Source organism: Erpetoichthys calabaricus, chromosome 10 (assembly GCF_900747795.2).
Source record: "Erpetoichthys calabaricus chromosome 10, fErpCal1.3, whole genome shotgun sequence".
Taxonomy (NCBI): Eukaryota; Metazoa; Chordata; class Cladistia; order Polypteriformes; family Polypteridae; genus Erpetoichthys; species Erpetoichthys calabaricus.
The window spans coordinates 9,270,080-9,294,756 of NC_041403.2; the positions used below are offsets into that span (position 1 = coordinate 9,270,080).

The 24,677-nt window shown below is 41.4% G+C and overlaps 1 protein-coding gene and 1 long non-coding RNA gene across 3 annotated transcripts in view; one reads left to right on the plus strand and one right to left on the minus strand.

Annotated features, from left to right (window-relative positions):
- Positions 1-24,677, plus strand: part of tie1 (tyrosine kinase with immunoglobulin-like and EGF-like domains 1) — a 228,931-nt gene that overhangs the window by 153,813 nt on the left and 50,441 nt on the right. For both annotated transcript variants that reach the window (XM_028810856.2, XM_051932702.1), the window contains 4 exons: positions 221-331; positions 5,386-5,576; positions 10,223-10,336; positions 21,402-21,472. In XM_028810856.2, the coding sequence (XP_028666689.2) occupies positions 221-331; positions 5,386-5,576; positions 10,223-10,336; positions 21,402-21,472 (487 nt within the window). The remainder of the gene's footprint in view (positions 1-220; positions 332-5,385; positions 5,577-10,222; positions 10,337-21,401; positions 21,473-24,677) is intronic.
- Positions 1-24,677, minus strand: part of LOC127529390 (uncharacterized) — a 706,297-nt gene that overhangs the window by 109,851 nt on the left and 571,769 nt on the right. The window lies entirely within an intron of this gene.

Sequence of the window (24,677 nt, forward strand, 5' to 3'; positions counted from 1 at the left end):
GCACAGCAGAAGACCCTGGTATGCCACTTTCTAGAAAACGTTACTCTGCCTCCTGCATCCTAACCAAATAAAATAACATCTGGAAGCTGCTTTGCTAATGGTTTATGAAGGCCGAGAGGTACCCTCATCAATTAATCTGCAATGTGAATTGTTGGTTAACGTTAAACTCTAAATCAACATGCTTGCAAATAACAAAATGTCTCTCCTGTCTCTCCTGTAGAATTTGCCTCTGAGAACGACCACCGGGACTTTGCCGGAGAGCTGGAGGTCCTGTGTAAACTCGGCCACCATCCCAACATCATCAACCTGATAGGAGCTTGTGAGAATCGAGGTGAGTCAGATGCATTCTGGGAAGCTTTGAAGAACCTATTGACTGCATTAACCTTACATCTTCAGAGGGGCTCTATCAGCCCCAGATAGCACATGTGAAGTTTTCTCATCTGGGTTGGATTTCTTCACAGGTTCCTGCAACCCAATTGTCCGAATGCACCTTCTGATCATTCATTCATTCACTTTCCAAACCTGCTTCTTTCAAGATGGGGTCAGGAGAGTGTGTTCAATCCTCCAATTGTTATTTTCTAGAACTCCTTTTACAGCATACACTTGTGACGGTGTGGGTCGGCTCCTTGCTCCCTCTCCTATTATGGGAGCCTCTTGGACCCGGCACTGTCGATAGTCATGACCGGGATGAGCTTCGCAGATGAGGACAAAACACACTAAGCCAAGGGGATGGTGAAAAGTGCAAGTGCTTTTATTAAAACCAGTTAAAAAAATCACAAGAGTTCAAAAAGTGCAGTGCTCAAAAAAAAGTTAATAAATATATCTCTCTATTATAAAAGAAAATCTTAAGACGAGACAAGACTATTGCCAAGATATTTTCTCAAGTCCTGCCCTCCTTTCCACCATTTATGGTTAACAGCCCACACCCACGGTTCTCTCACCTCTCATTGGTGTGAAGGCTTTTGTCAGACACAGTTTCTGCGCTCTCAGCTCTCATAAATTTTTACATTTTCCTCACCTTAACTTCCCAATAAAAGAAGACTTATTATGTCCAAATCTTATTGAAGAATTTCATCCCGAAGGGTTATCAACAGAAGAAATGAGTACACGGGCAACCCTAGCACAGAGAAACAATGAAGTCAAACGAATTTAATGTAAAAATTGTCGATCGGTTACACAGCGAATTGGTTAAAGGCGTATCGATAGACTCTGCTGAAGGAGTTGGTGGTGATGGTGAGGAAGATGAAAACATCAACTTACAATATCAGAAGGAATATCTACAACCGTTAACATCATCTGGTCTTCCACCACATGGATTACTGTAGAAAGAAGGATGTGTCGTAATGATGTTGCATAATTTATGTCTGAGTGATGGGCTATACAATTGGACAAGAGTAGTTGTATTCAAAATTGGTCGAACAATTCTGACATGTAAAATTTTAACAGGTGACAAGAAAGGTAATGGAGTACATCTAACATTAGACACCAAAGGAGATCTTGATATACCATTCGTATTAAAACGTTTAGTTTCCTGTTAGAATAGCTTTTGCTATGACAATTAACAAATCACAGGGACAGACATTCGAAAAAGTCGGTTTATTTATTAGAGAGAAAGAAACGATATTCACTCATGGACAGTTATACGTTGCATTGTCACGATGAAGTGTCCAAACATGGAATCAAAATTCAAAGCAATATTGACAAAAAGTTCATTCCAAATATTGTTTTTACTGAAGTTTTACAGTAAAAGTATAAGTTTAAAAAGTAGTTGTGTGTTAATTTCAAAGTCAAACAGAATGAAAACGTATAACACAACGAATACCTCTAACGCAACATGAAACATAATCTTCTTTCAATTTATTTTTTAATATGGTTAATTACTCGCTGTAATGTTATATAGTTAGGTCTATTATGTATATGTGACAATTCCCGTGAAAATAACAATCTGTTTAAATTGTACATCTGCTTCCCCATACGCAAACGGCAGAGTCGCGAAGTTGCTAGCACATAGTGTCCGCCCGGGGATTGGTGAGTGAAGTGAGCAGGGGGGCAAAGCCCCCTAGTAATCCAAAAAAAAAGAAGGTGAATCTGTGGAGGTTAAAATCAGAATAAATAAATTCACTAAATTAAGGTTAAAAGCAAACAGGCAGGAAACTGATTTTACTAAAAAGCCCTGTGCTGCCTTTTAACATGGCGGATGCCCTGCTTATATCCCTTACGGGCCTTGCAGCACAGGAGTCACCCAACTGACAGACGCAGTTTTGAAGAATCGGCGTTCTAAGCTTACAGATGGCTTAACGTCTATTACAGAGCTGATTGTGTGGTGATTGGGTATTTGGAGAAAGAAAAGGAAGGACAGGAATCGGGGGTGTTTCCTTTTGGGGGGCGATAGCTCCCTAGTTGGAATTAGTTCTTTTGTAATTGAGACATTTTAAGTAACTGGAAAACTATATAGATATGATATTAAAAGGCGATGTCCCTCCCATAGTGATATGGCGGTAAAAATCACATAAGAGAAAATAACTTAGATTTCTTTACTGATGATTTACGTGGCATTACAGATGGGAAAGCCTACAGCAAGACAATACCAAGGTGGGATCTTGATCTATACAGTCTGCCATTTTTTGTCGCTGCTCTGGAAGACTTTTCAGGACTGATGACGATATCACCCATCTGTCTGTCACCTTCAAAGTATTTGGCCGCTGTCCAAGTCTTTTATACTGTCTTCTCCACGTGCAGACCCTTACTTGGGTTCCAAACAAGGCCAGGAGAGGATTCAATTTCATCTCTAACATACAGAAATAGTACAATGCCCATTTTTGTAGTTGTACCTTCTCTCTTCAAATGCTTGCCTAGCAGTTCTAAATGCTGAGAGCCCCTGTGTGCTAACTTTGGCCTGGCCTGTACATGTGAGTGGATTTCTAAAATAATTTTTGTACAGAGCACAGTGACATTAAACTTATATTCTTATTACAGGGGGTTAACATTTGACAGAGACAGAACTGCTGCAATAAATTATTTTATCGAGGGTCGCGCACAGCATAGCAAGCATCTTGTGGGTGGCAGGAAAATCTAATGCTAATATGCTAATACTGCGCTACTGTGCCTCAATGTTTAATACATGCTTTAATTCCTATTGTCATGAAAATGATGTCAAATATACATCTTAGTGTTTAAATTGTTCAGACAATGAATGTAATGTATTGTGTCCTGCCGCCATAAGAGAAAGCCCGTTTAAGAAGCACATAGTGATTCACACATATAGAGCACATAGAAGAACACAAAGAATACAAAGCATTTAACGTGCTACTTTAGTTACGATGGGATCTGAGAAACTAGTAAATTAAACATTGATTTTAAGATTACATTTATGACATTCTACTTTAATGACAAAATAAAATACGAGATTGAAGTGGACATTTGACCTTTTTTTCACTGTGTCCCTATTTTTTTTTCTTTTCTCTGTACCCAAATGTGCTTCCATATGACACTTAGACGGTGGGCTACTACTCGCCTTTTTACGGTAACTTTGATATCTGACCACTTTTTTTTTTTTTCAGGCACTGTGTGGCTTTCTGAACTTGAACCTTTGAGTTTCTCCACACTCTAAATCATTCAATCGACCTCTTTTGTTGTTTATACTACTGCTTAAGCCAACAAATAGTAGATTTTTCCTTGACTCAACTTCACATTCGCTGAAATTCTTTTTTTCACGTGCTTTTTCCATTGTCTCTTAACCAAACACTGAATGGAAAAGGCTATTTGAATTGATTTGCATATTAAAATATGCAATTTCTAGGAGGAATTCCACTTTTGCCCGTATGCCATATTTTAGTGTGAATTCTATGCACAGCGTTATGCATGAGGCCCCAGGTCTTGCGGACTTTCTCTTAACAATATCCTGCCGTCATAGATAGATAGATAGATAGATAGATAGATAGATAGATAGATAGATAGATAGATAGATAGATAGATAGATAGATAGATAGATAGATAGATAGATAGATAGATAGATAGATAGATACTTTATTAATCACCAAGGGGAAATTCACATACTCCAGCAGCAGCATACTGATACAAAACAATATTAAATTAAAGAGAGATAACAATGCAGGTATTACAGACAGACAATAACTTTGTATAATGTTAACGTTTACCCCCCCGGGTGGAATTGAAGAGTCACATAGTGTGATGGAGGAACGATCTCCTCAGTCTGTCAGTGGAGCAGGACGGTGACAGCAGTCTGTCGCTGAAGCTGCTCCTCTGTCTGGAGATGATCCTGTTCAGTGGATGCAGTGGATTCTCCATAATTGACAGGAGTCTGCTCAGCGCCCGTCGCTCTGCCACAGATGTCAAACTGTCCAGCTCCATGCCAACAATAGAGCCTGCCTTCCTCACCAGTTTGTCCAGGAGTGAGGCGTCCTTCTTCTTAATGCTGCCTCCCCAGCACACCACTGTGTAGAAGAGGGTGCTCGCCACAACCGTCTGATAGAACATCTGTAGCATCTTATTGCAGATGTTGAAGGACGCCAGCCTTCTAAGGAAGTATAGTCGGCTCTGTCCTCTCTTGCACAGAGCATCAGTATTGGCAGTCCAGTCCAGTTTATCATCCAGCTGCACTCCCAGGTATTTATAGGTCTGCACCCTCTGCACACAGTCACCTCTGATGATCACGGGGTCTGTGAGGGGTCTGGTCCTCCTAAAATCCATCACCAGCTCCTTGGTTTTGCTGGTGTTCAGGTGTAGGTGGTTTGAGTCGCACCATTTAACAAAGTCCTTGATGAGGTCCCTATACTCCTCCTCCTGCCCACTCCTGATGCAGCCCACGATAGCAGTGTCATCAGCGAACCTTTGCACATGGCAGGACTCCGAGTTGTAATGGAAGTCCGATGTATATAGGCTGAACAGGACCAGAGAAAGTACAGTCCCCTGCGGCGCTCCTGTGTTGCTGACCACAATGTCAGACCTGCAGTTCCCGAGACGCACATACTGAGGTCTGTCTGTAAGATAGTCCACAATACATGTCACTAGGTATGAATCTACTCCCATCTCTGTCGGCTTGTCCCTAAGGAGCAGAGGTTGGATGGTGTTGAAGGCGCTAGAGAAGTCCAGAAACATAATTCTTACAGCACCACTGCCTCTGTCCAAATGGGAGAGGGATCGGTGTAGCATGTAGATGATGGCATCCTCCGCTCCCACCTTCTTCTGGTATGCGAACTGTAACCCTTACTATTTTAATGTGCACCAGGATATATCATGTATGGTCATATATGCTCTTTGAATATTTGAAAATTGTCAACTTTAAGAATAGACTTTTCTGTAGAACCTGAGATGTCAGGTTTCCATTCATTATCCCGACTAACCCATCTCTCTTTCTCTATGTAGGTTATCTCTACATTGCCATCGAGTATGCCCCCTTCGGAAACCTTCTGGACTTTCTAAGAAAGAGCAGAGTGTTAGAGACGGACCCGGCATTCGCAAAGGAGCACGGCACGGCCTCCACCCTGACGTCCCAGCAGTTGTTGCAGTTTGCTGCAGACGTGGCTACGGGAATGCAGTACCTCAGTGAAAAGCAGGTGAGCGAATCTGGGGAGTTGGAGGGCTGAGAAGAGGACTGGCATTATCTGAAAAGAGCTGGACGACAGACGGGTCATTTTACTTCAGTTCTCTTCCTTAAGGACCTGTCACATTTGATGATTTTCACAAGCCATCTTCAGTCACAGACTTCATTTACATAAAACCTTAACCCTTAAACTGCCACATACTTGGGGAATTTAATGCACAGCCCTGGACGCCAAATACTTTTTTGCTGCACTTTTTAAGTGAACGTCACAATTCACAAAGAAAAAGTGAAATTTTAATGGAACGCATGCAAAGAGCATCACAACTACTGCAACACTGATCATTTTACACACTGCCAATGAACTGTAGAAACTCTAAAAAACTACTGGAACAATCAATTATTCTATGTACAAGGTGCAACTGTCGCCATTGATAAAATTCAGTCAATCACCAAGCCAACTGGGCTTAAACTGGTTGCACACAAGCACACAGAGGCCAACGCTGATGCCAGCAGGCGAGTCTAGTGCAGCAGCTCAATGCCAGGGATAGTGATGCCAATTCACTAGGGTGGGGCGCCAGTGGTCAACTTTAGCCGGTTGCGGAGTTCAATGAATGTATGTCACAGAATATACTCGGCCCCGGCATACTGGCAACCGACTATAGCCATTTCCGGCAGTTTAAGGGTTAAAAAGTCGAGAGCAGTCGTATAGTCTGACATCCCCAATGACTCAGTCCAGCCTGTCGGCGACTTACCCTACCAAACATATTTTTTTATATATGTTACTCACCCCATGCACTTTATAGTAGTGATGGCCGAGGAAAACTTTTCAGCCTCATCTTTAATAGTCTGCATACAAAATTCAAAAAGATCCCTGAGAAACACCGGCTTACTTGTGTCACATAACCCACACTTCAAGATAGCTAGTCATGTGATCACAGCGTACAAAACGCATGCATTTTAGGGGTGCCGTTCTATTAGAAACTTTGTGTGGGTTAGTGTGAGAGCTGAACACCAATGAGTGCTCAACCCAGAAGTACAATGCATATAACGCGGCACGGAGGAATAAGTCATGTAAAGCGTCTGGACCTTGTAAACAAAAGCGGGGCTTGTCATTCTGATGTCTGGTGTTTCACATATCATGACAGAGAGAAAAATAAAATTAAAAAAGAAAACCGAGTTTAGTAGAATGAACCCCCACTACCTGCAGCATCTTATTGGCTGGCAGAAAATGAGGAAAACCTGTGATACTCTACAAATGGTAAACTGTGCTGAAAAGTCACCCCCACAGTCTTGTGATTTGACATACCTGGCAAGTTTAAGTCATGTAATCTGACATAGTCAGGCAACGAGATCAGCAACTGACATCACCTCTGACTAGAACTTGTTTAACGTGACAATGGCTTTACTCAGCCAAAATCAATTGTTGTGTCATTTTGCTGTATACTGTGCTCAGAGACTGAAAAAAAACAGTGTGGCCCGATAGATGGATAAGAAAGGCACAATATAACAAATGATAGGTGAAAAGATAGATATGTAAGGCACTATATGATAGATAGATAGAAATGAAAGGTGCTATAGATAGATAGATAGATAGATAGATAGATAGATAGATAGATAGATAGATAGATAGATAGATAGAAAGGCATTATATGATAGATAGATAGATAGATAGATAGATAGATAGATAGATAGATAGATAGATAGATAGATAGATAGATAGATAGATAGATAGATAGATAGAAATGAAAGGTGCTATATGATAGATAGATAGATAGATAGATAGATAGATAGATAGATAGATAGATAGATAGATAGATAGATAGATAGATAGATAGATAGATAGATAGATAGATAGATAGATAGATAGATAGATAGATAGAAATGAAAGGCACTATATGATAGATAGATAGATAGATAGATAGATAGATAGATAGATAGATAGATAGATAGATAGATAGATAGATAGATAGATAGATAGATAGATAGATAGATAGAAATGAAAGGTGCTATATGATAGAAATGAAAGGTGCTATATGGTAGATAGATAGATAGATAGATAGATAGATAGATAGATAGATAGATAGATAGATAGATAGATAGATAGATAGATAGATAGATAGAAATGAAAGGCACTATATGATAGATCGATAGATAGAAATGAAAGGTGCTATATGATAGAAAGAATTGAAAGGCACTATATGATAGATAGATAGATAGATAGAAAGAAATGAAAGGTGCTATATGATAGATAGATAGAAATGAAAGGTGCTATATGATAGATAGATAGATAGATAGATAGATAGATAGATAGATAGATAGATAGATAGATAGATAGATAGATAGATAGATAGATAGATAGATAGATAGATAGATAGATATGAAAGGCACTATATAATAGATAGATAGATAGAAATGAAAGGCACTATATGATAGATAGAAATGAAAGGTGCTATATGATAGATAGATAGATAGATATGAAAGGCACTATATGATAAATAGAAAGAAATGAAAGGCACTATATGATAGATCGATAGATAGATATGAAAGGCGCTATATGATAGATAGATAGATAGATAGATAGATAGATAGATAGATAGATAGATAGATAGATAGATAGATAGATAGATAGATAGATAGATAGATAGATAGAAATGAAAGGCACTATATGATAGATAGATAGAAAGAAATGAAAGGTGCTATATGATAGATAGATAGATAGCTAGAAATGAAAGGCGCTATATGATAGATAGATGTGAAAGGACAAGACAAGAAGTCCAGCTTGCTGACTAACGGAATCACCGACGGCACTTGCAGCCCAGCTGAGACAGAGAGTTTCTACACAGGCCAGATGCTGGCTGATAGAAGTTTCATGTTGAGCTTTCCTAAAAATGATGGCCGTGTTCCTATCCCTCTTCTGCCGTCACAAGTAGTGTGGCTAGAGAAAGAGAGAGTGGGAGCACTGCCCTGAGCAATACCTCAATGGTGACATCTTTAAACCCTCAAGGCCTGGGTGAATGTAACTGGTGGTCCGCACAGCCAGGCCAGAGAGGGATCCCCTGAACTGAAAGAGTTAAGACAGCCAGATGTGCAGCTGCCTAGTGGAGATCTGCTTTGGCTAAGTGGTAGAACTTGTGGCCGCCTCAGGGAGGACAACTCCATACAGAGAGTGTGAGTGTCCTCCTCATTGTCACCGTGCCAGTGACAAATGAAAATAAAAAATGTGATCTAATTTTTTAGGGAGTGTTTTTCAACCTCTGGGTCATGAGCTGTCTCTGATGGGTCACCAGTTGCTGCTGTTAGTACAGTGGAACCTCGATTATCCGGTCTTCAATTAACTGTGCATTTGGTTATCCGGGATCGCCTAGAAAAAAAGTGTGAGACATCACAAGACCGCCAGGATTTCGCCGCCAAGAATTCCGACTACAGGAATGTACACTACGTGTGTCACAGCTTAAGTTTTCTTTGTCGATGGGTTTCTGAGAATTATTCTAAAAGGATTGAAAGTACAGTATAGCATATGTGCACCAGCCAAGCGATCCCCTGCTATGAAGAACCATTAGACATAATCTGATGCAGAGGACTCGTTCCGAACCCTCACCCTCCCCTTTTTCCAAATTCAGACGACTGCCATTCGTCAATAAGTTTTGTATGGGTCGCACGGTCCGTGTAAGCGACGCCTTGTTTGAAGACGTCAACAGAGAAAACATCGAAGAATGGCTACTCTCTGATAATGATCAGCCTGGATATCAAGTGAAAGACGCTGCCGCCCTTGCTGCAGAAGCGAAGTCAAGTGCGGAATTGCCGGAAGAAAGCGACGATGGTGCAGCTGAAGACGAACCTTCAGAAAAGAAAGTTTCGATTGCAGAAGCACTAAATTGTGCCGAAACATCGTTAGACTTTCTTGAGCAGGAAGCGGATTCAAATTTTAGTGACATCCTAACACTTCGCAAGCTCCGTACGTCAATAAAACTGAAGCACTGCAAGAACACAAAGCAGCGTCTCCTGTCAGATTTTGTCAAGAAAACTTCATAAACAACACAAGAAAAGTAAGAATTTCACTGTACAGCACCTATTCTAGCATTTGCAAATTTTTATAATTATTTTTGATTATCCGTGATTTTTGATTATCCAGATGATGGGCGCCGGCCATTAAACTGGATAATTGAGGTTGTACTGTTCTGGTAGTGTGTTGTGGTGGGTTACACAGTGAATTGCGGGTGGGGGTGGGGCACTTTGAATATCATGCTTGATCCCCCCCCCCCCCCTCCACTCTGGTGATTGTGCTCAATTCCAAGGCTGAACCCCCCCCCCCTTGGTGGGTCTCAAATACACTTTCATGTGGAAAAAATGAGTCGCAGCACCTAAAAGGTTGAGACGCACTGTCCTAGGGTGTCTTTGACAAAAACATAATGACATTTCTAGGCACTTTCTAGACAAATTCGAGATGAAGGGTTATTTGTTTGGCCTTTGTAGATTCAAAGAGCTAAGTGTGATAAATGACTCATAAACTCAGACTGGTTTGGGGGTCTTGGGGTCAGTTGGGGAGGGGTGCATTCCCTTCAATTTAGCGCCCCACAGTTAAGGTGAAGAATGTCCTTGATGGCCTCCCACTGCACTCTTCCCTAAATGCATTGAGCTTTTCCTTCTTTCTTTAATCAGTTCATCCACCGAGACCTGGCTGCCAGAAACGTACTGGTTGGTGAAAACCTGATGGCCAAAATTGCGGATTTTGGACTTTCCAGAGGAGAAGAAGTGTACGTCAAAAAAACAATGGTGTGTAATATTTTCTTCTTTTAAAACAGTGTGTTCATTGCATTTGATATCAATGTATTGTCTACAACAAATGACAATGACGTCTGGATGGCGATGATTTGGGTTCATGATATATTTGGTTTTTGACTTTTGTTTATTATCTTGTGTGTTTTGTATTATTGATGGACATTTTCAGATTCATATTAGGTTTACAAACATATAAATCTCCAGTTCTGTTAGCGTTCTTTCCGTTCAGAATTTATTTAACTCGGTTGATTTATCTTCGCCATTTTGTTTTGGAAACGCAATCTGCCTAAGGTGACCATCTCAACGATGGTCACATCGTGCACTTCCTAAGTCATCCAAATTTACGAAGATAAACACAAAGAGTTAGGGCTTTGATTTTTGATTTTAATTATTTTTTTTGATTAGGTTTTGATTTTTGTTTTATCCTTTGAGTATTTTTGACTTCCTTGTCATGAGTTCTTGCCCGTATTTTGGTAAATTCCTTATTTTCTGCTCCTTACCAAAATAGTTCCTGTCTCCCTCTCCGTCTGGAAGAATTAAGGACATCAACACCATATCCTCCAATTAGCTGTGGACCACCCAATCTCACTGAGATGGCACATGTGGTGAACCAGCTGAGGGGAGGGAAGACTGCAGGGGTCTGTGGTATCCTGGGGTGAACTTCTCCAGGGTGGTGTTAAGGCTGGTATTGCAAGCAATCTTTGCTTCTATTTGGGAGACTGGCATCATCCCAACTGACTGGAAAACGGGACTTGTCGTCCCCATCTGGAAAGGGAGGGGTGATCGCCTGGACTGGGGCAACTACAGGGGGGGTGGTAATGCTGCTCTCGGTGCTGGGTAAGGTCCTCACTAGGGTCGTCCTCAATAGGACACTTGCTCACCTACCAGTGACCAGAACAGTCTGGTTTTACGCCTAAGAAGTTGACTATCAACCGCATCCTGGCACTGAGGGTTCTCATGGAGCGCAAATGTGAATATCGGCAGAGTTTCTTTGCAGCCTTTGTCGAATTTTGTAAAGTGTTCGACTCAGTTGATCGAGCTGCCCTGTGGGACGTCCTGAGACTTTGCGCGATCCCCCTGAGGTTGCTGGGTATCATGGCCGGCCTGTATACTGGTACTGTGAGTGCTGTGCAGAGTGAAGGCAGAACCTCTGTGTTTTTCCCAGTTGATTCTGGGGTTTGTCAGGGGTGTGTTCTGCTCCTACTTTGTTCAATGCTTGTATGGACTGGGTGTTGGGCAGGGTCGTGGGGTCCAGCGGCTGTGGGGCATCTGTTGGTGAAGAAGTTTTAAAATATTTAATGAAAATTCAATGCAAACAATCCACACAAGAATAAAGAAAAAGTTGTTACACACATAGAATAAAATGCAAAAAAAAGGAAAAACTTTTCTTGTAAAACTTTAGTTGTTTCTATATTTAAAGATTCTTAACTTCTTCTTTTGTACGCTTTAAGTGTACGACGCAGCACATTCAATTAAGTGCTTTGTCTTACATGTTACTTGATACACAAAACACGCACACAAGGTACACAAGGCTTGTAAGGCCCGGTTTAAAACAATGTGCCCTCTACACCTCACACATGGCAAGGCTGATCACTAACTGAGAATAATGTTTAGTCAGAGAAGCTAGAAATAGTTAGAATATAGCAATTCAATTCAGCTTATGGGGATTATAAGAGCCTCTCATAGATTATGTACTAACATGTAGTAAAACATTTATATAACTTAAATAACTAGCAAATGGTTGTATGTGAATTTCCCCTTGGGATTAATAAAGTGTCTATCTATCTATCTATCTATCTATCTATCTATCTATCTATCTATCTATCTATCTATCTATCTATCTATCTATCTATCTATCTATCTATCTATCTATCTATCTATCTATCTAATGGCTCTTACAGCTACTTTGCATAAATTTGTAGTTTCAAGCTTCTACCACTAGATGTCATGTTTTCCACAAGGTAGCACTAATTCTTCCAGCAGTCTTCCCATACATTTCTTCCATTGTTTTTTTATTTGTTGTTCTTTAGGTGAATTGGTGATCCTAAATTGTCCCTAGTGTGTGCTTGGTGTGTGTGTGTGTGTGTGTGACCTGCGATGGGCTGGTGCCTTGCCCGGGAATTTGTTCCTTCCTTGTGCCCTGTGTTGGCTGGGATTAGCTCCAGCAGACCCCCATGACCCTATAGTTAGGATATAACGGGTTGGATAATGGATGGATGGTTGACAATAGTTGTTTAAGACGTGTAAAAAAATGACGGGTCAGAATGTTTCACAGCAGAAGAATATCAAAGAATGTCAAAGTGCAGTGTGCAAAATACTCTCTGCAGGAAAGTGGCTTCCATGTATAAAAGTTCAGATTGTAGAGGTGGTTGAGGCCGTGAGGAAGATCTCAGGGCACAGCATCATCTCAAAACTCATTTTTACTCTTTGGCTTTTAATTCACACTTGAGTGTCGATTGTCCTCCCTTGTACTGTTTTAATTTTTGTATTTGTTTCGGTCATTATTGTTTATATTTATTGGTTATTGACCTTGTACAGCACTTTGGCCTCAACTCTGTTGTTTTAAAGTGCTTTATAAATAAGTGATTAATTGATTGATTGAGTTAATGGTTGTCTAGCTTTTCCAAAACGTCCTTCCTCTCCCAGCTTCTGCATGCTGATCTCTTTTTTAACCCCATCTTCTGGCAGTTCCTAGTGAATTAGGACCACTCATGAGCTCTCCTAAATCATGGTGAAGTTAAGAGTCGTCTCCTTTATTAGGAGAATTGACAAAATGTGCTCAACAGTAGGATCAAAAATTGTGTCGCTCTGAGATTTGAACCAATTAGATAGATAGATAGATAGATAGATAGATAGATAGATAGATAGATAGATAGATAGATAGATAGATAGATAGATAGATAGATAGATAGATAGATAGATAGATAGATAGATAGATAGATACTTTATTAATCCCAAGGGGAAATTCACATACTCCAGCAGCAGCATACTGATAAGGAAACAATATTAAATTAAAGATAACAATGCAGGTATAACAGACAGACAATATCATTGTATAATTTTAACGTTTACCCCCCCGGGTGGAATTGAAGAGTCACATAGTGTGGGGGAGGAACGATCTCCTCAATCTGTCAGTTTGTCACTGAAGCTGCTCCTCTGTCTGGAGATGATCCTGTTCAGTGGATGCAGTGGATTCTCCATAATTGACAGGAGTCTGCTCAGCGCCCATCGCTCTGCCACAGATGTTAAACTGTCCAGCTCCATGCCTACAATAGAGCCTGCCTTCCTCACCAGTTTGTCCAGGTGTGAGGCGTCCTTCTTCTTTATGCTGCCTGCCCAGCACACCACCGCGTAGAAGAGGGCGCTCGCCACAACCGTCTGATAGAACATCTGCAGCATCTTATTGCAGATGTTGAAGGATGCCAGCCTTCTAAGGAAGTATAGTCGGCTCTGTCCTCTCTTACACAGAGCATCAGTATTGGCAGTCCAGTCCAATTAGGATCATTTATCTACTCTGTCTTAGGAATGGGCCTCACCACAGGCAACCTGGCCCCAAACCCAAAAGGCAGGCTTTCCTGCCTGCATGGAGCTAAAGATGTGGCTCAGTGTGAATCTGTTGATAGTCATGAACCTTGATGACGCACATCTTCAGCAAGGGGTTGGTGCAAAAAGTGTCAAGTGCTTTCCATCCATCCATTATCCAGCCCGCTATATCCTAACTACAGGGTCACGGGGGTCTGCTGGAGCCAATCTCAGCCCACACAGGGCTCAAGGCAGGAAACAAACCCCGGGCTGTGCACCAGCCCATCGCAGGTCAAGTGCTTTAATTAAAACTAAATAAAAAAAACAGTGTCCAAAAGTGCAGTGATTCAAACAAAGTCTTCAATAAATAAATCATCCATAAAACAAGTGAACACCATTTTAAATATTGACAGGCGGCACCATTCTGTTCTGTGACTTAACTGTCAGCTGTTGCCGAGACAGCCTCCCAGAAGTCCCCAGGAGCGTGACCACATGGCATCATCGGTGCGACCTTTTAACATTTTCATTAGCGCACTATTCAGGCATCCGTGTTTTGGATAAAACTAAAAGACTTAATGTGCGCATTTTTGTTCTTGGTTTTCAGGGTTACTTTCCTGTTTACAATTCTGATTCCTGTCTCAGTGTTTCTGACTTGGCAAAAATTGCTTTGGCTCCCTGGGTTTCAGCCCGGTGTGTACTCCATTTTGTTCTTGCTTCATCTTCAGGTACCAAATTAAAAATCATTCTGCTTCAGCACAGCATGTTTAGGTCAACGGTCACCAACAGCAAACACTATCAAAACATCCTGGGGAAAAAAAAATCTTGTGTTACTCGTGTTGCACGATACAAATCTGAAGTCATCCAGTCGTGTGCTTGCAACAGCCCAAACACAAACATTTTTCACTAAAATATTATTAAATTAAGTCATTTCTGGAAAATGCTCTCATGAAATAGAACAGAATGCGCTCGGATGCAAATGAACATTGAATTTAAGGCCTGCCTCCCTCCTTATAAACACGAATGAGCATTGAATTTAAGGACCGCCTCCCTCCTTATAGACACAAATGAGCATTTGAATTAAAGACCCGCCTCCCTCCTTATCGACACTAATGAGCATTTCAGTTTAAGGCCCACCTCCCTCTTAATAAACACGAATGAGCATTTGGATTTAAGGCCCGCCTCCCTCCTTATAAAGACGAATGAGCATTTAAATTTAAGGCCCACCTCCCTCCTTATAAACACAAATGAGCATTTCAATTGAAGGCCCACCTCCCTCTTAATAAACATGAATGAGCATTTGGATTAAAGGCCCGCCTCCCTCCTTATAAAGATGAATGAGCATTTCAATTTAAGGCCCGCCTCCCTCCTTATTGACACGAATGAGCATTTCAATTTAAGGACCGCATCCCTCTTAATAAACACAAATGAGCATTTCAATTTAAGGACCGCATCCCTCTTAATAAACACAAATGAGCATTTCAATTTAAGGCCCACCTCCCTCCTTATAAACATGAACGAGAATTTCAATTTAAGGACCACCTCCCTCCTTATAAACACAAATGAGCATTTCAATTTAAGGCCCGCCTCCCTCTTAATAGACACAATTGAGCATTTCAATTTAAGGCCCGCCTCCCTCTTAATTGACACGAATGAGCATTTGAATTTAAGGCCCACCTCCCTCCTTATAAACACAAATGAGCATTTCAATTTAAGGCCCACCTCCCTCTTAATAAACATGAATGAGCATTTGGATTTAAGGCCCGCCTCCCTCCTTATAAAGATGAATGAGCATTTAAATTTAAGGCCCACCTCCCTCCTTATTGACACGAATGAGCATTTCAATTGAAGGCCCGCCTCCCTCCTTATAGACACGAATGAGCATTTCAATTTAAGGCCCACCTCCCTCTTAATAAACATGAATGAGCATTTGGATTTAAGGCCCGCCTCCCTCCTTATAAAGATGAATGAGCATTTAAATTTAAGGCCCACCTCCCTCCTTATTGACACGAATGAGCATTTCAATTTAAGGCCCGCCTCCCTCCTTATAGACACGAATGAGCATTTCAATTTAAGGACGGCCTCCCTCCTTATAAACATGAATGAGCATTTCAATTTAAGGCCCGCCTCCCTCTTAATAGACACGAATGAGCATTTGAATTTAAGGCCCGCCTCCCTCCTTATAAACACAAATGAGCATTTCAATTTAAGGCCCACCTCCCTCTTAATAAACACGAATGAGCATTTGGATTTAAGGCCCGCCTCCCTCCTTATAGACACAATTGAGCATTTCAATTTAAGGACCGCCTCCCTCCTTATAAACATGAACGAGCATTTCAATTTAAGGACCGCCTCCCTCCTTATAAACATGAATGAGCATTTCAATTTAAGGCCCGCCTCCCTCCTTATAAACATGAATGAGCATTTCAATTTAAGGCCCGCCTCCCTCCTTATAAACACGAATGAGCATTTCAATTTAAGGACAGCCTCCCTCCTTATAAACATGAACGAGCATTTCAATTTAAGGCCCGCCTCCCTCTTAATAGACACAATTGAGCATTTCAATTTAAGGCCCGCCTCCCTCTCAATTGACATGAATGAGCATTTGAATTTAAGGCCCGCCTCCCTCCTTATAAACACAAATGAGCATTTCAATTTAAGGCCCGCCTCCCTCCTTATGGACACACATGAGCATTTGAATTAAAGACCCGCCTCCATCCTTATCGACACGAATGAGCATTTGAATTTAATGCCTGCCTCCCCTTTATTCATTGGTCAGGAGTCCAGTAACAGCTTATTCATTGGCTAACATTATATTTTGCGCCGTCTCAACAGTGCAATGTTCTCTGAGAGACGAGTACAGAGATTAAAAGTTATAAAAAGCGAGTGAAGACGAGGAGAGTTTGCCCAATACTGGTCCACCTGTGCAGGTACACAGACAGCCGTTAAATAATCCTGAGGTCCTCCATCTGAGGACACAAACATAAATAGAACAACAGAAGGCAGTTCTACAATTCAAATGTCTGTCTGTGATTGTGGGCGTTCCATTTTAGTTCATGAGTACGTTTTCCAGAAGTGACTAATTTAACAATATTATAGTAAAAATGCATATGTTTGGGACATTATGAGCATGTGATTTAGGGCCCAATCACACCGAAGCACTTTTCTAACATTTTATCGCGTGACCAGAATGCTCCTAAACTGCTTGAGAAGTGACTTGTCATTGTTTTCAATGTCACTCTTCACACCTGTCACATAAGGCAAAAGTGAGAACTAAGTGGCTCAAGGAACAAAACTTGACATTCCTTGACATTTTGGGGTCAATGACCAAGAAACTCCCCAGACCTTTAATCCCATTGAGAGTCGAGGTGGGCGGACAAACAAAAACCCACCAATTCTGACAAACTCCAAGCATTGATTATATAAGAATGGGCTGCCATCAGTCAGGATTGGGCCCAGAAGATGATGGACAGCCTGCCAGGGTGAATTGCAGAGGTCTTAACAAAGAAAAAAGAGCCAACACTGCAGATCTGAACTCTGTGCATAAACTTCATGTCAATGTCAGTAAAAGCCTTTGAAACTTCTGAACTGCTTGTAATTCTACTTCAGTACACCATAAAAACATCTGACAAAAAGATCTAAAAACACTGAAGCAGCAAAATTTGAGAAAAACAACACTTGTGTCATTCTCAAAACTTTTGGCCACAACCGTACCCATCAGAAATGATGTCAACCCTACAAAACGCTTCGTTTGAAAATGCTGGGAAAACTGAACTGAAAAGGGCCTCAAAAAAATCTCCCTAAAAACGGTACACAAATACAGGAAATTTACAGCGCTCAAGTGTGAATCGGCCCTTAAGGGATTGTTATGAAAACCCGGTGTGCAATTACGGCAGTGAATGAAGGAACATTGGAATGGCAAAAATGGTAAAAGAAGTCCCATGCCGTACGATACTTTTGTAACGGCCGACCCCTTACCCAACTGGCAGCTACACTACCAAGACCTGTAGCCTGGATGAATTACTGAGGCGAACCTACATATACCAAGCCGTACCTCTAACAAATAATATTTTCCCCTCAATCAACGGTTAAATACAAGCACACGAAAGCAGATATGTAAAATAGGTGTGTAAATATATTAAATGAAACACAATAACAAAAACAATACAGTAATCCCTCACTTATCGCGGGAGATAGGTTCCAAGGCCGACCGCGATAACTGAATTTCTGCGAAGTAGGGACACTATATTTATTTAATTATTTAACGTGTATTTGGACGTTTTTAAACCCTCCCTGTATTGTTTACAACCCATCCTTTACTCTATTAATAACAGGGACAACTGCTAAGCAATATGAAATCGGTAGATAAGTTTACACTTACTGTATAGCGAAGTACACGTAGCAGCTTGTAGGTGGTCATGACGTCGTCGAACTTGTTGCAAAGATTCCTAAAGCAGATTCCATCCAGACTACTGCCTTATCACGTCCACTTGCAACTCGTTTTGCACCCTGGTTAAAGGACACTGCGGCCGTAGATCTTATATGCTTTTCCTCCTTTTTAAATAAAAAGAATCGATGTCCTACAGCGGTGTAGCTGTTCCCTTCCTTCAACATATCCAAAACTTTTACCTTTTCTGCAATCATTTGCATCTTCTGTTGGTGCTTGGACACGGCCCCTGAAGCATTAGCACGTTAATGCTGAATGAGTGAGATGAGACTTCCTGGTTAATGCAACACTCCGTAGCTGAGCCAATCAGCAGCACACAGGAACTTAACTGCGTGCTCTGATTGGGTAGCTTCTCAGCAATCCGTCAATAGCATCTCTTGTATGAAATCAACTGGGCAAACCAACTGAGGAAGCAAGTAAAAAGACCCATTGTCCGCAGAAACCCGCGAAGCAGCAAAAAATCCGCGTTATGAATTTAGATATGCTTACATATAAAATCCGCGAAGTCGTGAATCCGCGAAAAGTGAACCGCGAAGTAGCGAGGGATTACTGTAATGCAAATTCTCCACGTGGAAAATATATACAGTGGTACCTCAGTATACGTCCTTAATCCGTTCCAGATTCTTGGACTTATACCAAACAGGACGTATACCAAACAAATTTTTCTCATAAGAAATAAAGGGAAAATGATTAATCCGTTCCCATGATAAAAAATCCTGTTGTTATTGGCATATTATACATTGATGGGGATGTATAAAATAATTTAAACACTGCTTAATACTAAAATACATAAATACAAAAGCAATTAGATGAAATAAATGAAAATTTAACCTCACTTTACTTATAAATAACGTCTTTGTTTTTCACAATCGTAGATACCGTCATTCTCGGCATACAGTATGCAGCAGCCATGTCCCGGATACGTACGCCACCTTCATACTTTTCAACAATTAATTCAAATTTATGCAAAAAAACACAAAATCACATGAAAATTCACATAGAGTTATAGCGCGGGTTGTTGACTGAATGCTAGCAACTGGCATACTGATGCTCGTGGGCAGCGTAGGGTAGCGCGCGGTGTGATGATGCAGGTCCGCTCCACGCTCCCATACGTCCTTACGAGGAGCCCTGAACCCGACAGAGTTGGTAATGTCACCAAGATGAGCTGACAAATGAGGACAATTCTCAAATGAAGCCAAGGGATAATGCAAGAATGCCAAGTGCTTTTATTTCAAACAAAAATCAGTGTCCAAACAAAAAGTGCAGTGCATCTGGTTTCAATAAATAATTATTTAATAAATATCCATAAAAACAAGTGTCCTGTGGGGATAAAAACAACAATAAATAAATCCAATAAAATCCGAGGTTAAAAATGCAGTCTCACTCTTCCCGATCACAGCCCACCTGTGCAGGTGCGACTCGCTCCAACTACCTCATTAACTCATCAGCAGTCATGCAATCGCGCCCACGGAGAACGACACGGCTATACGGGTTAAAATCTGGCCCTTTTTTTTGAAGCCGCGGACCCGCTATACCATACGCGGTGTTCTAGTATTCCAAACAAACGTCGTATACCAAGCAAAATGTTTCGCGTGCAAACAGGACGTATACCAAGTTGGACTTATTCCAAAGCAGACGTATACCAAGGTACCACTGTATATGTATATCCCTCCACCAAAGCAGCAACGTGAAAACACCATATCTACTGTACAATAACAAACCCCCCCCCCTTGCCCCTGTAACGTATAACAAACACAAAGCACAAATAACAATAATGAGTTGTAATAAGAATATAAGTTTAATGTCACTGGTGCTCTGTACAAAAATTATTTTATAAATCCATTCACATGTACAGGCCAGGCCAAAGTTAGCCCACAGGGGCTCTCAGCATTTAGAAGTGCTGGGCCAAGCGTAGGACAAGATAGACAAAGAGAGCTGGAGGAATGTATAGTCAGCCTAAAGACAGGTGTATACTATTTTGTCCTCTGTTGACAGTCAGCATAAAATCTTCTTTCCTTGTTTGGAAATGGACTATTTACCTAAGTAAGGATCACCACGTGGAGACGACAGTATATAAAGACTTGGACAGCAGCCAAACACTTTGAAGCCGACGGACGGTTGGGTGATAACATCATCTGTCCTGAAAAGCCTTCCAGCGCAGCGACGAAAAATGGCAGACTGTATAGATCGAGATCCCACCTTGGTATTCTCTTGCTATAGGCTTCCCGTCTGTAATGCCGTGTAAATCATCAGTAAAGAAAGCTAAGTTATTTTCTCTTATGTGATTTTTACCACCGTATCACTATGGAAGGGATATCGCCTTTTAATATCATATCTATATAGTTTTCGGTTACTTAAAACGCCGCAATTACAAAAGAACTTATTCCAACTAGGGAGCTATATCGCCCCCTATCGAAAACATGAGTGAATACTGAAATGACAATGAACGTGAAGTTGAGTCCGGGTATATTACTGTCCTGAATACGGATGACTGATAAAGAAAACATGGATGCGTTTGAATCTCCCGAATATATGGAACAATCTCACCGTGTTTCCTCGGCGTATGGTGGATAATGAAGTCCAACCCCGGGGTTTCTGGCGATGATTGAGCTGAATGAGAAACAAACAGAGTACAAGGCGCAATGTGAAAAATACCAGGACACGATGGTCTGTTGTTGTTAAGTGAAATCTCCGTCTTTCTCCTTCCTCCTCTCTCTTCCTCTTTCCCTCCTGATCATTTAAATAGTACTGAACTGGATGTAACTGAATGTGAACAGGTGCTTTCCATCCTGGGGCTGCGGTCTCTCTTCCTCATCCATCCCCTCTGCGCTTACGGGGACAACATTCACTGACGTACACATCACGAACAGCAAACGGGATGATGGAAACAACACGCACTCAGCACATACATGGAATACACTATTTCAATGTACCCCCGGCTACATTTTAGTTGTTTTGTTTAATTGATTAGACAAATAAAGAATGTAATAAAATACATTAAACCAGTCATGATCAGGTATCAAAATGAAATTAATAAAGAACAGCAATCGTAAATGATGAAGTAACGTCTTGTCTTTGTGTATTTCGTTTCAGGGCCGATTACCAGTGCGGTGGATGGCGATTGAGTCCTTAAACTACAGCATCTACACAACCAAGAGTGACGTGTGAGTATTCCCATGGAGTGGCCTTACCAGACAGCTTGTATTTCCCGGGGCAGTCACCAGTTTTGGTGTCCCTGTATTTCTTGTATTTTCTCCTTTGTCGCATATTTTTAACACGACTCAATCCTCAGTTCGTCAACGGAGTGGCAGGCAAGTTGTTTGCACTTTGTTTTTTTTTCAGAAAACGTATGGGATTAAATCATTTAGAGATTTGTATATAAATAATGTCTTTGCATCCTATGAACAATTACACTCTAAATTTAGTTTCCCATCAACTCAATTTTTCCACCGTCTCCAAATTAGAAGCGAATCAAAATCTCCCCGATTTTCTTCTCCTCCCACCTATTTCTATTCCGGAAGAGACTTTGATCAGTCTTAGGTGACTCAGACAGCATCTCTACAAATATATTAAAACATTTTAAAGTCCCTTCCTTTTAAAGATCCCAAAGCACAGTGGGAAAAGAATCTCTCATTCAGCATTTCAATAACGGAGTGAAAAGCAACCACACACACAATTCACACGAGCTGCATATGCGCAAAATATTCAATTATTCAACTTATAAAATCTTTTATCGAGCACATCTGTCTTGTTTGAAATTGTCCGAGATGTTTCCAGGGCAAAAGCCAACCTGCGAACGTTGCAATCGAGCTCCAGCCTCATTGGGCCACATGTTTTGGGCCTGCACCAAATTAACATCATTCTGGACCAAAATCTTTAAATGCCTTTCAGACAGCCTTGGTATCCCAACCCCTCCTAATCCATTAACAGCTGGGTTTGGTGGGCTCACTGAGGGGCTTAAAGTGGAGAAGGACGTCTTTCAGTGCATTAAAAGTCACCAATTGTATGAGTTCTCTTCCAGTCATGTGACATCAGCGCAATCAGGTATTCTGTATTTATGGCGCGAAGCTGACGAACTGGTGTGAGATCCTGGCGCTTACTTTTTCAGACAGCCACATGCTTAAATCATGAATAAGGCGACACGTCTGTGCTCATTTAACAAAGCGATTCAGAGAGAATTAAAATTTCTGGAAAAAAGAATTATCTGGCTCTGAGAACAACAAATGAACACGTTAAATAAAGTGGATGTTGATGATCTGTTTCCCATGGAGGCCTATGAACACCAGAGAGCATAAAGACCCCAAAGAGAGTAAAGGGCATGTCACATTACATGACTTTTCCAGCCATTTTCAATCATAGACTTCATTTACGTAATCTTAGCGAGGCAGGGAGAGTTGGCAGTGGGCGTTCATGGAGCCAGTCGTGAAATGTGACAAATCTGACATACCCCCAGGACAAAATGTGGCAAAATGTGACATTGGCTTAGAGTCGATTAGGTGGTCGCCTAATATGACATGTCCAGCGACTCACTCCAACTAGTCCACTACTCGCCCCTCGAACAGGTTTAATTCTATCTATCTATCTATCTACAGTGCATCCGGAAAGTATTCACAGCGCATCACTTTTTCCACATTTTGTTATGTTACAGCCTTATTCCAAAATGGATTAAATTCATTTTTTTCCTCAGAATTCTACACACAACACCCCATAATGACAACGTGAAAAAAGTTCACTTGAGGTTTTTGCAAATTTATTAAAAATAAAAAAAATTCATTGAGAAAGCACATGTACATAAGTATTGACAGCCTTTGCCATGAAGCTCGAAATTGAGCTCAGGTTCATCCTGTTTCTCCTTAACATCCTTGAGATGTTTCTGCAGCTTCATTGGAGTCCACCTGTGGTAAATTCAGTTGACTGGACATGATTTGGAAAGGCACACACCTGTCTATATAAGGTCCCACAGTTGACAGTTCATGTCAGAGCACAAAACAAGCATGAAGTCAAAGGAATTGTCTGTACACCTCCAAGACAGGATTATCTTGAGGCACAAATCTGGGGAAGGTTACAGAAAAATTTCTGCTGCTTTGTAGGTCCCAATGAGCACAGTGACCTCCATCATCCATAAGTGGAAGAAGTTCGAAACCACCAGGACTCTTCCTAGAGCTGGCCGGCCATCTAAACTGAGTGATCGGGGGAGAAGGGCCTTAGTCAGGGAGGTGACCAAGAACCCGATGGTCACTCTGTCAGAGCTCCAGAGGTCCTCTGTGGATAGAGGAGAACCTTCCAGAAGGACAACCATCTCTTCAGCAATCCACCAATCAGGCCTGTATGGTACAGTGGCCAGAAGGAAGCCACTCCTTAGTAAAAGGCACATGGCAGCCTGCCTGGAGTTTGCCAAAAGGCGCCTGAAGGACCCTCAGACCCTGAGAAAGGAAATTCTCTGGTCTGATGAGACAAAGATTGAACTCTTTGGTGTGAATGTCAGGTGTCACGTTTGAAGGAAATCTGGCACCATCCCTACAGTGAAGCATGGTGGTGGCAGCATCATGCTGTGGGGATGTTTTCAGCGGCAGGGACTGGGAGACTAGTCAGGATAAAGGGAAAGATGACTGCAGCAATGTACAGAGACATCCTGGATGAAAACCTGCACCAGAGCGCTCTTGACCTCAGACTGGGGCGACGGTTCATCTTTCAGCAGGACAACGACCCTAAGCACACAGCCAAAATATCAAAGGAGTGGCTTCAGGACAACTCTGTGAATGTCCTTGAGTGGCCCAGCCAGAGTCCAGACTTGAATCTGATTGAACATCTCTGGAGAGATCTTAAAATAGCTGTGCACCGACGCTTCCCATCCAACCTGATGGAGCTTGAGAGGTGCTGCAAAGAGGAATGGGCGAAACTGGCCAAGGATAGGTGTGCCAAGCTTGTGGCATCATATTCAACAAGACTTGAGGCTGGAATTGCTGCCAAAGGTGCATCGACAAAGTACTGAGCAAAGGCTGTGAATACTTATGGACATGGGATTTCTCAGTTTTTTTATTTTTAATAAATTTGCAAAAACCTCAAGTAAACTTTTTTCACGTTGTCATTATGGGGTGTTGTGTGCAGAATTCTGAGGAAAAAAATGAATTTAATCCATTTTGGAATAAGGCTGTAACATAACAAAATGTGGAAAAAGTGACGCGCTGTGAATACTTTCTGGATGCACTCCTATAAAACAGAATGGAAAAAGGGCCGAGATTGTAGCTGAACTCTCCACAGTTGTCAACCAACTCCGTTAGGCAGCACATTATTGGCTGTCAGAAAAAGGCGGGCACAACAGTGCTGGATGGTTGGCACATGATCGCTAAATGTAATGTGGGCAGCAAT